The 17,270-nt window shown below is 44.6% G+C and overlaps 2 protein-coding genes across 5 annotated transcripts in view; one reads left to right on the forward strand and one right to left on the reverse strand.

The window, feature by feature from the left end:
- The window catches only part of ide (insulin-degrading enzyme), a 46,679-nt gene extending 42,526 nt beyond the window's left edge, over positions 1-4,153 (forward strand). For all 3 annotated transcript variants that reach the window (XM_036982397.1, XM_036982406.1, XM_036982424.1), the window contains 3 exons: positions 1,406-1,478; positions 1,589-1,656; positions 1,784-4,153. In XM_036982397.1, the coding sequence (XP_036838292.1) occupies positions 1,406-1,478; positions 1,589-1,656; positions 1,784-1,879 (237 nt within the window). In that variant the 3' untranslated portion in view covers positions 1,880-4,153. The remainder of the gene's footprint in view (positions 1-1,405; positions 1,479-1,588; positions 1,657-1,783) is intronic.
- A 972-nt stretch (positions 4,154-5,125) lies between these two features.
- march5b (membrane-associated ring finger (C3HC4) 5b) overlaps positions 5,126-17,270 on the reverse strand; it is a 43,747-nt gene continuing 31,602 nt past the window's right edge. The window contains exons 3-6 of one of the 2 annotated variants that reach the window (XM_021573327.2): positions 12,062-12,192; positions 11,783-11,966; positions 10,972-11,138; positions 5,126-5,756 (exon numbers count right to left, since the gene is read on the reverse strand). In XM_021573327.2, coding sequence (XP_021429002.1) covers positions 5,619-5,756; positions 10,972-11,138; positions 11,783-11,966; positions 12,062-12,192 — 620 coding nt within the window. In that variant the 3' untranslated portion in view covers positions 5,126-5,618. 2 annotated transcript variants of the gene reach the window in all.

The raw sequence follows: 17,270 nt of genomic DNA on the forward strand, positions 1-17,270 counted from the left end.
TCAAAGGTAAACGATTAATTTGATTGCTTTTCTGATTTTCGTGACCAAGCTACCTGATGCTAAGTGTACTTAATGTTTTGTCGTGCGATCGATAAATTTACACAAATGCTTGGATTGCTTTCGCTGTAAAGCATCATTTCAAAATCTGACACGACAGGTGGATTAACAAAAGGCTAAGCTATGTTTTCCTATATTGCACTTGTGATTTCATGAATATAAATAGTTATAGTAATATTTATTGAATGTAGCGCTATGCTATTCAGCGGTTGTTGATGACACTTGTCCCGTTAGTAGGATTGCAGCCATAACAAGTAAAGGACAAATTCTTATTTACACTTACGGCCTACCCCAACCAAACCCGGACGACGCTGGGCCAATTATGCGCCACCCCACGGGGCTCCCAATCACGGCCAGATGTGATACAGCCTGGAATCGGAACCAGGGTCTGTAGTGATGCCTTTTGCACTGCGATGCAGTGCCGTAGACTGCTGCGCTCCTCGGGGAGCCCAAAGCTGTGGGTAGCGGTTATGATATGGTTTGGCTTGGAAAGTTTTTTTTTGTCTGGTCACATATAGCTGTTGCATTAAAGTCAACAAGCAAAAGGAACAGGTGAGAGGAGAGCAACCTTGGCTGCTATGAAAGTGAACTGTGTTTACGTGTGATCAGGGGTGTATTCATTCTGCCGATTCTGTGGGGGAAAGTTTCTTAAATGGAAGCAAATGGATCGAAACGGGGATAAACATGCATGAATTTGTCCAATAGAAACTCTCGTTTGCAACTGTTGAACTAATGATTACACCCTAGATCAGCTAGATGCAGGCAAGAGTGTGCAAGATGGTATTGAATGTGTCACTATCTGTTACCTCAATTTTTTTTCTTTCTCTCGACCTCTTGAAATGTTGTAGCAACCTGATGGGTATAGGGAAATTGAGTATCATGTAGTAGCCTAAACCTATCACTTTTACATTGAACTGGGTGAATGAAATATGAATGACAGTCATCCAATATGCTGTAATAGAAATAAGGCCATGCTCATGAAAAAAAAATCATCCTCCCTAATCTTAAACTGCACTGACTGCCACTGATCCACAACCATAACAAGGGGGTGCGTCACTGTCAGGGTGGTGTTTCAAGAGGATAAGGGGACCAAGGATAGCGAAGCAATGAAAGACTTCTACCTCAGCAGAAGCAACACAGGCCCCATGCAGAATATTTGCATTGCGTAATACATTTCACCATACCCCCCCCCTCCACAGATTTATGACTGGAATCCACTTTGTTCCGATGTAGGAGACTGGAAACTTTCTTCACCCCATTATAATACATTTTTCGCAGACAGTGACTTCAATTAAATGCTGTCTCTTCTCTGTGTCTCTATCTAACTCTTGTCTCTCTCTCTCTGTAGGATCTGTTGGCTGTGGATGCACCCAAGAGGCACAAGGTGTCTGTGCATGTCCTGTCTAGGGAGATGGACTCCTGTGAGTACTGCACAAGTGATGGAGAGTTTTTTGGGGGGGATAGAAGTTCAGTTTGTCCGTGTGAATGTGTTGCTTTGACTGTTTTTAAATGTCTCTGTCCTTTTCTTTAGGCCCAGTCGTGGGCGAGTTCCCTGCCCAGAATGACGTCAACCTGGTCCCTGCCCCCTCCTTGCCACAGGTAATGTAGTCATCCTTTTATAATACAGGAGGAGAGTGCGTCTGTAATAGAGAATTGGAAGAATTATGTAACTTTTTGGGTGATGTGTTAACGTCTGTAATACACTGACCTGTCCATCTGTGTACAGCCTACGTTGGTCCAGGACATGACCGAGTTCAAGAGGAGCCTTCCCCTCTTTCCCCTGGCCAAGCCCCACATCAACTTCATGGCTGCCAAACTGTGAGGATCGGGCAGCCCTGCCCCCAGAGCAGCATGGGAGCACTGTGGTGGGGGGTGCCCTGCTCTGTCCTCCCCACTCTGTCCCCCCGAGGCAACAGGAGTCAGGAACACACTCATCTGACTAAGCCTGCATGTGTGTATCTGTGTGTGGTAGGCTGGAGGCTACTAGAGGCACTTGGAAATGTGTTTGATTCCCACAACTTGGCTGTGGATCTCATCATAGCTCCGTGTAAGAGTAGAGGTCACACAATTTTAGTCTCATGGAAAACCCCACCAACACACATTCGCAAAAATGTATAGAATGTTGAAGCAGGGCTCCTATTATAGAGGAATAGTAATAACTTAAACAACCACAAGGCCGGGAACCCTGTAAACCAGTACAAGTACCCCTTGACACTTTATAATGGAAGTGTTTTTAGTTGATTTAGCCACAAGGACATGCGGCTGTGGTGAGAGTAAACTGTTGGTTAATGATGATTATGTGAAGCTTTTGAGGTGTAGGAGGATAGCTCTGCAAAGGGTGTACATAATATCATTTTAGACATGCCGGACACATACTTTCTTATGTACACGTGCGACGCATCAAGGCACAGTGACAACTCCCTGAGTTGATATCACAAAGACTGTGTTTAAATAAGATGAATGTGAAACACACTATTTTGGACACCATTTCAGTTGATCAGCCTTATGGAAACGATTCTGTTTTAATCCATGATGTACAGGTTTTGAGATCTGACTCTATTTATTTTTTAAACTGGTAAGATGTCAGGGCCAATTTGGTGGAGAGGTGTCCCATGAAGCTTTTCTTTTGAACTAGTGCTCTATAGGGTTGTATTATCCAAGCATCATCTCAGGGTCCCTCTAATCGTTTGCTTTTATTTGAGATTGAAGAAAAATAAACATATTTAAATGTCTGTCATTTATGTTAATTACTTGTTTGGAGTTATACATTTTTCTTTTTATAGCTTTTATGCTTGTTAATACTTTAATCTGAATTGTGTTCGACTAGTGATTTATTGCATAGGTGTCCGTCCGCCCCCCCCATCTTTCTCCATTTGAGACAAAGGTTGTACCTTTTTAAAAGGGGGTGGGGGATGGTCTACTACCAATCTGGACCAATAGATGCACAACTGTGGCTGGATACACATATCACAGCAGTGTCTGGTCTTTGACAGCCAGCCAACTGCACTTTGCCTCTGTTGGTCAGGATTGGGGTCATTTTAATCTTAAAGATGCTATCCTTCAGATAAACAAAGGACTGCTATAGAATGTCTGGTGGGGTAAACAGTTAGTCTTTTCTCAGGACACCCTTTAAAATCATATTTTGTCTGAAGGGTTTCAATAGAGGCCTATGTATGGAGGGTGAAGGTGTAGTCGGGCCTGTGTTTCTCAATATGCACTTCACTAAGCAATAAACTGGGGAACCTGAGAGTAGTGTGGTTTTAAACACACTAATGGCCTCTGTACTGTTACGTAGAAGTGGGGGACACTGCATTCTTGAGTCCTTGTTCTCATCCAGCCTAATGGACACACTGAAAGGTGGAACTGGCATGTGATGCATGGATAGTACTCATGTCAGTGTCTGTCTCTATACCATGGCCTAGTCTCTCAGGTGTTAACAAGCCTTGCCAAGTCAAACTACTCTTTGATACAGCAAATGTCTCCCATATGTTCTCAGGCCTATATATCAACTAAGGTTAACGTAATGTGTTTTACCACAAGGTAGAAACTAACATTTCTTATGGATTTATGTTAACTTTTTTCTAAAGGAAGTACAGCTGTATACTGAACATTCCCTTGAATTCCACTGGTTTGTTCTGTGCTTACCTTACAATGGTAGGGACCAATAACTGACCTGCAGGCTGTGTTCCTTTGGTAGGAATAACAGTCTCTTGCAACCAGTAGTCATTGCTTGCTAATGTATTTAGGGGGAAACCAAGCAGTTTTTCCTCAATAGTTTCCATAAGTAATCCGTATACACTCAAATGGGAATAACTGTGCAGGTTCATTTTGCGATACTGGGTTGCATTCATTAGGCACCAAACAGAGGGACTACCTGAACTTGTCTGATAAACGCTTGTTTTGATTTTGTTGCAAAATGTTTTGCTACGCTGTGCCCTACTGAATACCAGCCTGATCAAATGGAAGGCGGTTCAGTGAGACACTGCTGTTAATTGGCTGGTTGAGTTACTGCAGACGTTCAGGGCTCAGTAATGCAGGAGTGCTTAAGTCTTACATTTTCTCCTGTGTTTATCTAATAAATCACTGTATACTGGAACAAATAGTTGTCTGTTATTGAAATATGTCAACGCAGGATTTGTATCCCAGATATAGCTGCCTCCGAAGATCACACTATACATCAACATGCTACGAAATGGTGGTTCATTCAAGCTGTTTTACAGCCATAGTAGCCCCTTGTTCATGTCTAAGGAATTGATTGCATCTGGACCTTAGACTCAACACATCCACTTCAAGGTTAGAAAAAATACATTTAATCTACCATGAAACTATAAAAATTCAACTTAAGTCACAATACATTTTCTTTACAGTGAATTTAAAAGCTGAGCTGACCAGCGATTACATCCATCTACCATGCTAAATTAATATTCTAGTGGTTGGTTTATAGCATGCCTTTCACACCATTAGATTTAAGGAGTGGGGCAGTTCTCACATTTGTTTATTGGACAAGATAGATGGAGAGTTGCTACAAATAGCAGTGGACCAGATTCAAACCCATGGTGTATGTGTTCCGGAGGCAGCACCTTAGACCACCTGTATACTGGTTCTGCAAATGCACAAAAATAAGGAATTATGTGGCGTATTGTGATTTGGGTTAAAAGATATGCGTCAATCACGTCTTCATTCAGTAGACAGCATGCGTCAGGTCTATATGAGCCGCTTGCACATTGAATTCGCTCTCAACCCATGGAGTAGAAGACATCTGTGCACTGATTGGGTATTTCATAAGAAAAAAAATAGAAGTGACCTATAGGGTTATAGATGCTTGGGGGAAAAAAAATCTCTTACAAATAACTAAAAATAGAATTAGTGGGAACACTTGAGGCATACGAGTAAAAAACACCCTCAAAAGTTGAATCCGATACAGCAATTGCAGAATAAATGAAATATGTAGACAATCACACTTTCATGGAGGTTCGTACTATGCTTCTAAAATAGATGAATGATGACTATGCATTTTCACCAATGGAAACATGAGTGGCAATGTCTGAAGAGAGCAGCAGGCAAGATGTTCCTTCAAATAATAATCTCTTAGTGATAAAGATACTTTATTCTTATTTCTCTGAAAACACAGGAAAGCAATATTCCTCATTAAACCATTCACATTGGCAATTTATTTCTAAAACTTTCCTGCCTAATAATTACACCTGTCCCAGATTTATCTAAAAATAAGCAAGCACTGGTTATGTAAAAAAAAATACTCAACTCGCTACTGCAGTGCGGCAGTCACATTCCTGTGTGCAATATGCATAAGTGTGTGTGTCTGCGTCCGCGCATGTCTGTATTAGTCTACGTGTTTTAAAAACGCAACAGATCATGGCGATAGTCATACAGCACAAATGTCAGCAGCATAGGACAATGACTCTGCAGAGAGCAGAAACAGAATGTGAGGCGAGGCTGCTCAGAGGGGTACAAGAGGTAGGGGGCAGCAATGATCCCTGTGTCTGTCCGACAGTGTTCCTGCTCAGAGTTCACTGTTCCGCTCCACCCACTCCCCCTTTGTGTCAGTGTGTCTGTCTGTCTGTCCAGGCTTCCTCTGCCTCGGGGAAGTTGAGGATCTTGCGGTGGGCTTGCCTCTGGTACTGCTGCTGTTTGAAGTACACCTTAAACGCTCCCTTGACGGCCACAAACGCAATCCCACCCTGCAGACAGGACACAAAGATCAAAAGGTCAGGGTGAGGGATGGAGTCTTGAGGTCTGACAAACACCGCTCTAGCTCTCACCTTTCACCACAGATGCGGAAGTGCGACATAGGCGGATTGAGATACATCTCTAGCTTAAACTGACATTTTTTTGTTGAATTTATGCTAATTAGATTTCTGCGGGGGTGCAGACATCGACTTTAGGGGGTTAAAGGGAACCTGATTGTGAGGGTCTGTGTGGGGCAGAGGAGACGGAATGTCCAGAAGGGGAAGCGCAGGTCATATAACAGACAAGCCCTGGCACTTTGGTTACCTGGCTGGAAGCGCACTCTCAGGTGTGTGAGTGTGTGTCTAAAACAAGGGTATTCAACTGGGGGTGCTGCAGAGGGTCCGCAAAAATATAAAACAACATTCAAATATTTTACTGAGTTACATTTCATTAGGAAATCAGTCAATTGAAATGAATGAATTAGGCCCTAATCCATGGATTTCACATGCATGGGCAGGGGTGCAGCCATGGGTGGGCCTTAGAGGGATTTGGGGAGCCAGGGCCAGCCAATCAGATTGAGTTTTCCCCCACAAAAGGGCTTTATTACAGACAGAAATACTCCTCAGCACCCCCAGATGATCCCACAAGGGGGAAAAGCCGGATGTGGAAGTCCTGGGCTGGCGTGGTTACACGTGGTCTGCGGTTGTGAGGCCGGTTGGACGTACTGCAAAATTCTCTAAAAACGACATTGGAGGCAGCTTAGAGAAATTAACATTCAATTATCTGGCAACAGCTCTGGTGGTCATTCCTGCGGTCAATTGCACACTCCCTCAAAACGTGAGACATCTGTGGCATTGTGTGACAAAACTGAACATTTTAGAGTGGCCTTTACTATCTCTAGCACAAGGTGCACCTATGTAATGATCGTGCTTCTTGATACAGTGCCTTGCGAAAGTATTCGGCCCCCTTGAACTTTGCAACCTTTTGCCACATTTCAGGCTTCAAACATAAACATATAAAACTGTATTTTTTTGTGAAGAATCAACAACAAGTGGGACACAATCATGAAGTGGAACGACATTTATTGGATATTTCAAACTTTTTTAACAAATCAAAAACTGAAAAATTGGGTGTGCAAAATTATTCAGCCCCCTTAAGTTAATACTTTGTAGCGCCACCTTTTGCTGCGATTACAGCTGTAAGTCGCTTGGGGTATGTCTCTATCAGTTTTGCACATCGAGAGACTGAAATGTTTTCCCATTCCTCCTTGCAAAACAGCTCGAGCTCAGTGAGGTTGGATGGAGAGCATTTGTGAACAGCAGTTTTCAGTTCTTTCCACAGATTCTCGATTGGATTCAGGTCTGGACTTTGACTTGGCCATTCTAACACTTGGATATGTTTATTTTTGAACCATTCCATTGTAGATTTTGCTTTATGTTTTGGATCATTGTCTTGTTGGAAGACAAATCTCCGTCCCAGTCTCAGGTCTTTTGCAGACTCCATCAGGCTTTCTTCCAGAATGGTCCTGTATTTGGCTCCATCCATCTTCCCATCAATTTTAACCATCTTCCCTGTCCCTGCTGAAGAAAAGCAGGCCCAAACCATGATGCTGCCACCACCATGTTTGACAGTGGGGATGGTGTGTTCAGCTGTGTTGCTTTTATGCCAAACATAGCGTTTTGCATTGTTGCCAAAAAGTTCAATTTTGGTTTCATCTGACCAGAGCACCTTCTTCCACATGTTTGGTGTGTCTTCCAGGGTCCTTGTGGCAAACTTTAAACGACACTTTTTATGGATATCTTTAAGAAATGGCTTTCTTCTTGCCACTCTTCCATAAAGGCCAGATTTGTGCAATATACGACTGATTGTTGTCCTATGGACAGAGTCTCCCACCTCAGCTGTAGATCTCTGCAGTTCACCCAGAGTGATCATGATCCTCTTGGCTGCATCTCTGATCAGTCTTCTCCTTGTATGAGCTGAAAGTTTAGAGGGACGGCCAGGTCTTGGTAGATTTGCAGTGGTCTGATACTCCTTCCATTTCAATATTATCGCTTGCACAGTGCTCCTTGGGATGTTTAAAGCTTGGGAAATATTTTTTTATCCAAATCCGGCTTTAAACTTCTTCACAACAGTATCTCGGACCTGCCTGGTGTGTTCCTTGTTCTTCATGATGCTCTCTGCGCTTTTAACGGACCTCTGAGACTATCACAGTGCAGGTGCATTTATACGGAGACTTGATTACACACAGGTGGATTGTATTTATCATCATTAGTCATTTAGGTCAACATTGGATCATTCAGAGATCCTCACTGAACTTCTGGAGAGAGTTTGCTGCACTGAAAGTAAAGGGGCTGAATAATTTTGCACGCCCAATTTTTCAGTTTTTGATTTGTTAAAAAAGTTTGAAATATCCAATAAATGGCGTTCCACTTCATGATTGTGTCCCACTTGTTGTTGATTCTTCACAAAAAAATACAGTTTTATATCTTTATGTTTGAAGCCTGAAATGTGGCAAAAGGTCGCAAAGTTCAAGGGGGCCGAATACTTTCGCAAGGCACTGTATGTCACACCTGTCAGGTGGATGGAAAAGGATAAATTCTCACTAACAGGGATGTAAACAAATTTATGCACAACATTTCTGGGATTTTTTTAAATTTCAACTTTTATTTCAAATTTCAAACATGGGACCAACACTTTACATGTTGGACCCATTCATATTTCTATTCAGTGTATATAAAACATTATTTTTGGTATGAATATTGCTAGCAACAGAATAAACACATTTTGAATTACATACCTACAGTAAAAGAGGAGAATATAATTTCTAATGATGTCAACTTAATTTCTCGCAAATTACACTCATTGGAGGCAATTCACGCTGGTAAACTTTCTTGACTTGGACATACATTTTTGCCAACACATGGCTAACCTTTGTTTAACAAACTAAACAGCTGCTCTTAGCAAAAATGTGTTTGGAGTAGAGGTCGACCGATTAAATAGGGACGATTTCAAGTTTTCAATCGGAAATCTGTATTTTTTACACCTTTATTTAACTAGGCAAATCAGTTAAGAACACATTCTTATTTTCAATGACGGCCTAGGAACGGTGGGTTAACTGCCTCGTTCAGGGTCAGAACGACAGATTTTCACCTTGTCGGGGGATCAGTCTCATTAACTGTAAGGTTGCAAGATTGTTGCAACCTTACAATAACTAGTCCAATGCTATAACCACCTGCCTCTCGTTGCACTCCACAAGGAGACTGCCTGTTACGCGAATGCAGTAAGCCAAGGTAAGTTGCTAGCTAGCATTAAACTTATTTTATAAAAAACAATCAATCATAAATCACTAGTTAACTACACATGGTTGATGAGATTACTAGTATATCTAGCGTGTCCTGGGTCGCATATAATCTGACTGAGCATACAAGTATCTGACTGAGCGGTGGTAGGCAGCCGCAGGCCCGTAAGCATTCATTCAAACAGCACTTTCATGCATTTTGCCAGCAGCTCTTCGTTGTGCGTCAATCATTGCGCTGTTTGTGACTTCAAGCCTATCAAATCCCGAGATTAGGCTGGTGTAACCAATGTGAAATGGCTAGCTAGTTAGCGGTGTGCGCACCGCTAATAGCTTTTCAAACATCACTCGCTCTGAGACTAGAATAAAAGTAGGGGAATAGTTACCTCAGAATGGGCCAGAAGGAGGGAGGAGATAGTATAGGTACAGTGCATTCGGAAAGTATTCAGACCCCTTGACTTTTTCCACATTTTGTTATGTTACAGCCTTATTAAAAAATGGATTCAAATGTTTTTTCCCCCTCATCAATCTACACACAATACCCCATAATGACAAAAGCAAAAACAGGTTTGTCGAAATATCACATTTACATAAGTGTTCTGACCCATTACTCAGTACTTTGTTGAAGCTCCTTTGGCAGCGATTACAGCCTCGAGTCTTCTTGGGTATGACGCTACAAGCTAGGAATACCTGTTTTTGGAGAGACTAGGAGAAACCCCAGAGATATTAGATTGGGTTCAAATCCGGGCTCTGGCTGGGCCACTCAAGGACATTGAGACTTGTCCAGAAGCCACTCCTGTGTTGTCTTGGCTGTGTGCTTAGGGCCCCAGTCTGAGGTCCTGAGTGCTCTGGAGCAGGTTTTCATCAAGGGTCTCTCTGTACTTTGCTCCATTAATCTTTCCCTCAATCCTGACTAGCCTCCCAGTCCCTGCCACTGAAAAACATCCTCCACAGCATGATGCTTCCACCATCATGCTTCAACGTAGGGATGGTGCCAGGTTTCCTTCAGACATGACGCTTGGCATTCAAGCCAAAGTGTTCAATCTTGGTTTCATCAGACCAGAGAATTGTGTTTCTCATGGTATGGCCACTCTACCATAATGCCCTGATTGGTGGAGTGCTGCCGAGATGGTTGTATTTCTGGAAGGTTCTCCCATCTCCACAGAGGAACTCTGGAGCTATGTCAGAGTGACCATAGGGTTTTCTTGGTCACCTCCCTGACCAATGCCCTTCTCCCCCGATTGCTCAGTTTGGCCAGGCGGCCAGCTCTAGGAAAAGTCTTGGGGGTTCCAAACTTCTTCCATTTAAGAATGATGGGGGCCACTGTGTTCTTGGGGACCTTCAATGCTGTAGAAATGTTTTGGTAACCTTCCCCAGATCTGTGCCTCAACACAATCCTGTCTCTGAGCTCTACGGACAATTCCTTCGACCTCATGGCTTGTTTTCTTTCTCTGACATGCACTGTCAACTGTGGGACCTTATATAGACAGGTGTGTGCTTTTCCAAATCATGTCCAATCAATTGAATTTACAACAAGTGGACTCCAATCAAGTTGTAGAAACATCTGAAGGATTATCAATGGAAACAGAATGCACCTGAGCTCAATAGCAAAGTGTCTGAATACTTATGTAAATAAGGTATTTGTTTTTTTATAAATGTGAGTAGGAAAAAATAACCTGTTTTCGCTTGGTCATTATGGGGTATTGTGTGTAGATTGATGAGGACAATGTTTTATTTAATACATTTTTGAAAAAGGCTGTAACGTAACAAAATGTGGGAAAAAAGCAAGAGGTCTGAATACTTTCCGAATGCACTGTATAGCCATTCCAAAAACCCTGCAATCACTAAATAGGAGATAACTACAATGACCCAGGCCCACAGTCTCTTTGTGTATGACTGACATGACACACATGTTTGTTTTTGTTACCCACCAGGATGGTCCTCTGCAGGTTGGAGTTGACGCTGCTGAACATGAGTTTGCCTACGATGGTGGCGATGGTGGGAAAGACCAAAGCGCCACATAGGATTCTAGTGGCTGACACGTGGTCTGCCAGGGGGCTGGCCTCTGCCGGGATACGAGGCACTGGACACCCAATCCCTGAGAGAGACCGAGAGGAGGGGGCAGGGTAAGGATGGGGTTTGGTGCATTGTGGGTGTTGATGTTTTGCCAATACATCTTCACAAAGCAAGATATGCCGCACAATAGACACAAAAGCACATTCATCAAGTGATGAGTATATGCATCAGTCTGTACCAGTTTGAGTTGGTATCTCTAGTTCGGGCAGCCGACTGGGGGTAGAGGAGTGCTTTTGCCCAGCAAGCTGAGCCTGGAGAGAGAAAAGGTTGTCGGGTTTCTCCCCGCACCAATCACTACCTTGATGAGATCAGTGGGAACCCCCCCCCCCCCCGGACCTACCCACCACCACCAGACACCCAATGGACGGACCACCTCGTAGTACTCTTTTATCCCCAACAAACACTGCACACACCCTGGGAAAGCCACAGTGTTCACACAAAATAAATGATCAGACATCATGCGCACAAAAAGCTCAATGTTGTGCACAAAATTAGTTTACAGTCTTTAACACAGGTAGCATCATCTATCAAGATCTTTATCACCCACTCTTCATCATACAGACACACACACACACACACACAATGAATAAGCTGAACTCCACCCATTTTAGTATAACACTGGTGTTGCGAAACGGTGGGCATCCCTACCAATGTGTCCTTTCTGACCTGGGAAGATGCTGTTGAGGATCTGCAGCTTATTGGAGTACTTCCTCCAGAAGCGCAGCACGTAGTCCTCCCAGCGGATCATCTTCCCCAGGATCAGCATGACGGGGATGGTGGGCAGGCCGATGAGCAGGAACAGGGGGTCTGCCCGCTCCATCACGTCCAGGCCCTCCTTATGGCCCACCACCTGGGCACAGGGACAGAGGGGACACCATGGTCAAGCCGTAGTCTGTTAATAAACACAGCCGTGTGTGTGTGCGCGTTTTATTTTTATGGTCTCACCTGCATGACAGTGACGGCCCCGTAGGTGACAGCGGTCCAGTAAATGGAGCCCACCATGATGCCAGCGGCGGTGAAGGGACAGGCCTTGGAGATTAGCCGGTCCGCCAGGTCTAGCACATACACCACCGGCCCTGGAGGGATACAGAAAGATAGTGTCTGTTACCGATTGTAAAAACAGGGTTTGGAAGGGTGTTGTGGCCTGGGTCATATTCATTAGGGCACACCGTAGTGTCGGTTTTCAATCACTGGCCATTTGTGTTACTTATGTTATGTTTTTACAGTGAAAAAGGGCAAAGCAGAGCCTGTCTAGAACTCTACAAATAGCTCATGCTGAGGTGGAGTAAAGAAGAGTCCCTAACAGATGACAGTTTGGGATTGTCTCTCCAGCAGGGGTCATAAGATTCCTGGTGGTACTTTAGAATGCTTAGTGAGGGTGTCAGTCATTCCATGGATGCCCTAGTGTCTGCTGTTTTTTTCTTTCAATTAAGACCTAGACTAGGGAATCCCAAATGTTTACACTCCGGCCCCACTTCAAGCATTGGGGAACATCCCGCTCCCCGCCCCAAACACGCACATCCATTTCTATGGGCACAAGCACTGTTCACACACTTCTTTGTTGGCAGAGAGAACATTTTGCAGGTTTAATGCTAATTTCCTGCAAGTCTACACATTTTGTCAAGGGGTGCAGAGAACATTCACTGTTTTAAAGCTCATTTTCTTACAATTCTATACATTGTGCCATGTCTCATGTGTGATATTTGATAGCTTCAAACAAAACATTACAACAAAATCTATGGCCTAAAAAAAAACAAAAAAACTTTAGCAGATCTGAACGTTTCTAACAAGTTATAATAAGCTCTCTAAAAAGGTATGTAATGACTGACATGTGGAAAACTGATGCACTACCCAATTTTGAAAATGCACCCTCGCGCGCCACAGTTTGGCCGCCACTGACCGAGACAACCAGGTGAGGAGAGCGCCTTAATTCATCAATCAAGTACCAGGGAGGAGTGCAAACACTCGACCCTCTGTGGAATGAATTTGACACCTGTGGTATACACCATCCACCCTACTCGCAGACACTAACCCGTGTACAATGAAAGTAGCCCTACTTGAAGTACAAATGAGAAAGTGATGTCTTCAGTAATGAGGAAAAACACATACGCTACATGGTCAAAAGTATGTGGACGCCTGCTCGTCCAACATCTCATTCCAAATGTCATGGGGCATTAATATGGAGTTTGCTGCCCTTTGCTGCTATAACAGCCTCCCTCCACTCTGGGAAGGCTTTCCACTAGATGTTGGAACACTGCTGCTGGGACTTGCTTCCAATCAGCCACAAGAGTATTAGTGAGCTCGGGCACTGATGTTGGGCAATTAGGCCTGGCTGGCAGTTGGCATTCCAATTTTTCACAATGGTGTTCGATGGGGTTGAGGCCAGGGCTCTGTGCAGGCCAGTCAAGTTCTTCCACATCGATCTGAACAAACCATTTCTGTATGGACCTTGCTTTGTGCATGGGGGCATTTTCATGCTGAAACAGGAAACTGTTGCCAAAGTGGGAAGCATAGAATAATCTAGAATGTATGCTGTACGATTAAGATTTCCCTTCACTGGAACTAAAGATGCCTAGCCTAAACCATGAAAAACAGCCTCACACCATTATTCCTCCTCCACCAAACTTTACAGGTGGCACTATGCATTAGGGCAGGTAGTGTTCTCCTGGCATCCGCCAAATCCAGATTTGTCCGTCAGACAGCCAGATGGTGAAGCGTGATTCATCGCTCCAGACAACGCGTTTCCACTGCTCCAGAGTCCAATGGCGGCGAGCTTTACACCACTCCAGCCAACACTCGGCATTGCACATGGCGAGCTTAGGCTTGTATGTGGCTGCTCAGCCATGGAAACCCATGAAATGAAGCTCCTGACGAACAGTTCTTGTGCTGACGTTGCTTCCAGAAGCAGTTAGGAACTCTGTAGTGAGTGTTGCAATCGAGGAAAGATGATTTTTACAGGCTTCAGCACTTTGTGGTCCCGTTCTGTGTCCACTTCCCGACTGAGCCGGTGTTGCTCCAAGACGTTTTCACTTCACAACAACAGCAGTTACAGTTGACCGGGGCAGCTCTAGCAAGGCAGAAATGTGGAAAGGTGGCATCCTATGGACGACGCCACATTGAAAGTCACTGAGCTCTTCAGTAAGGCCATTATACTGCCAGTGTTCGTCTATGGAGATTGCATGGCTCTGTGCTCGATTTTATACACCTGTCAGCAACGGGTGTGACTGAAATCGCAGAGTCCACTAATGTGAAGGGGTGTCCACATACCTTTGACCTTGTAGTGTAGATACATGTAGGCACGCACATAGGCCACAATCGTGAGATATTCAACGAGTAAGGTAACTTCAACAGTGAGGAAAAGCACACAGAATAAACCAAAGAAAGACACCGTTGTGAGACATTATTAAAGTACAATGAGTAATGTGATTTCAGCAACGTGGAAACGCTCAAAAGAATGAGCTTCCTTTACTCAGCATTCCTGTTGTGCTCAGAGCAAAAGCATGTGAAGTATTGGGTTTGACTGGAAAACATTTGCGCTGGAATGTGTAGCAAAAGAGGATTAGGCAGAGGAGAGAAATGGATTGTTATTTAGATGAAGACTGCCAATTTTACCATGGCTGTGGAACACCTTCACAGTGTTAGAGGGAGACCATGTGTGTGAACCTGTCTCTAACTGTCATAAGAACAGGCCTGTATCAATGCTATAGGAACAGGCCTGTGTCCAAGATCAGATTAGGCAGCCACTCTGTCATATATAGTAGCCTACCCCATATGACCCCTTAGACAGTCAAGTAATAGCTATGACCTTCATCTAACCTTTTTCCATCCTCCTCTCTCACATTCCAGAGCAATCAGGGGAAATAATTTAATATCTACGGGGACGGGAGGCAACCTGCTTTACAGGAGACCAGTGGAGGACACTAAAGGGAGAGAGGGGTCCAGGACATCAGGTCTCTTTGATGTGAAGGATTGTCCTCATCGATGGCTATGCTGAGCTCTCTTTTTACTTTATTTTTTTTATTTTTTAAGTAGGCGACATGCCCGAAGTGTCACTTGGAAGACTTTAACGCTGCGTCATTGTTTGAGTTACCCGGCCGAGGCAACAGCATCAGTTTGACTTTGAATGTGGAATGTTTTAGTGATCCTCAACGAGGCCAATGAGCTGATTATGTGGCACTACTTGGCACTGTTGCCATGGCACCTGTAGCAGAGCCCATCCCCCTCTGCTGGAGCAGAACCACTGGTCATATCCAACTCAGACTTGTCTCCCTAGGCAGACAGGTTTCCTCCCACATGAACAATGTTCAAGTGCTGTTGCCCAAGGTCTGGGATTTCAGAGAGACACCAAATCAGTACACAGACACTGTCCACTACTCTTGCAGGGTTTCTTCTGCATAGAAAGGTATTGGGCGGGCCACCTTAGTGTTTTTTCAGGGCCGCCTATGTCCAAAGAGTGATAGATTAACATGTATGGTCGTTTTAAGTTTACACTGTAAAATGTCCGACCACCCAAAAAATATAAATAATTGTGTGCTCAAAAAAATAAAGGGAACACTAAAATAACACATCCTAGATCTGAATGAATTAAATATTCTATTTATTTATTTTTTTGAATTGTACCCCTTTTTCTCCCCAATTTCGTGGTATCCAATTGTTGTAGTAGCTACTATCTTGTCTCATCGCTACAACTCCCGTACGGGCTCGGGAGAGACGAAGGTTGAAAGTCATGCGTCCTCCGATACACAACCAACCAAGCCGCACTGCTTCTTAACACAGCGCACATCCAACCCGGAAGCCAGCCGGAGGAAACACCGTGCACCTGGCCACCTTGGTTAGCGCACACTGCGCCCAGCCCGCCACAGGAGTCGCTGGTGCGCGATGAGACAAGCCCTCCCTAACCCGGGCGACGCTAGGCCAATTGTGCGTCGCCCCACGGACCTCCCGGTCGCGGCCGGTTACGACAGAGCCTGGGCGCGAACCCAGGGACTCTGATGGCACAGCTGGCGCTGCAGTACAGCGCCCTTAACCACTGCGCCACCCGGGAGGCCGTATGAATGAAATATTCTTATTAAATACTTTTTTCTTTACATAGTTGAATGTGCTGACCACAAAATCACACAAAAATGATCAATGGAAATCAAATGTATCAACCCATGGAGGTCTGGATTTGGAGTCACACTGAAAATTAAAGTGGAAAACCACACTACAGGCTGATCCAACTTTGATGTAATGTCCTTAAAACAAGTCAAAATGAGGCTCAGTAGTGTGTGTGGCCTCCACCTGCCTGTATGACCTCCCTACAACGCCTGGGCATGCTCCTGATGAGGTGGCGGATGGTCTCCTGAGGGATCTCCTCCCAGACCTGGACTAAAGCATCCGCCAACTCCTGGACAGTCTGTGGTGCAACGTGGCGTTGGTGGATGGAGCGAGACATGATGTCCGAGATGTGCTCAATTGGATTCAGGTCTGGGGAACGGGCGGGCCAGTCCATAGCATCAATGCCTTCATCTTGCAGGAACTGCTGACACACTCCAGCCACATGAGGTCTAGCATTGTCTTGCATTAGGAGGAAGACATGTGACTAACAGAAATTGAATAACGTGTCCCTGAACAGGGGGGGGGGGGTTCAAAATCAACAGTCAGTATCTGTTGTGGACAGCAGCTGCATTAAGTACTGCAGTGCATATCCTCATGGACTGCACCAGATTTGCCAGTTCTCTTCCACCAAGGCACCTGCAAGTTCCAAGACATTTCTGCAGGGAATGGCCCTAGCCCTCCGATCCAACAGGTCCCAGATGTGCTCAATGGGATTGATATCCGGGCTCTTTGCTGGCCATGGCAGAACACTGACATTCCTGTCTTGCAGGAAATCACTCACAGAACGAGCAATATGGCTGGTGGCATTGTCATGCTGGAGGGTTAGGTCAGGATGATTCTGCAGGAAGTGTTGAGATTGCCTGCAATGACAACAAGCTCAGTCCGATGATGCTGTGATACACCGCCCAGACCATGACGGACCCTCCACCTCAATCCAGAGGCCTCAGTGTAACGCACATTAATTTGACGATAAACGGGAATCCGACCATCACCCCTAGTAAAAGAAACCGCGACTCGTCAGTGAAGAGAACTTTGCCAGTCCTGTCTGGTCCAGCAA

Source organism: Oncorhynchus mykiss, chromosome 1 (genome assembly GCF_013265735.2).
Source record: "Oncorhynchus mykiss isolate Arlee chromosome 1, USDA_OmykA_1.1, whole genome shotgun sequence".
Classification (NCBI taxonomy): domain Eukaryota; kingdom Metazoa; phylum Chordata; class Actinopteri; order Salmoniformes; family Salmonidae; genus Oncorhynchus; species Oncorhynchus mykiss.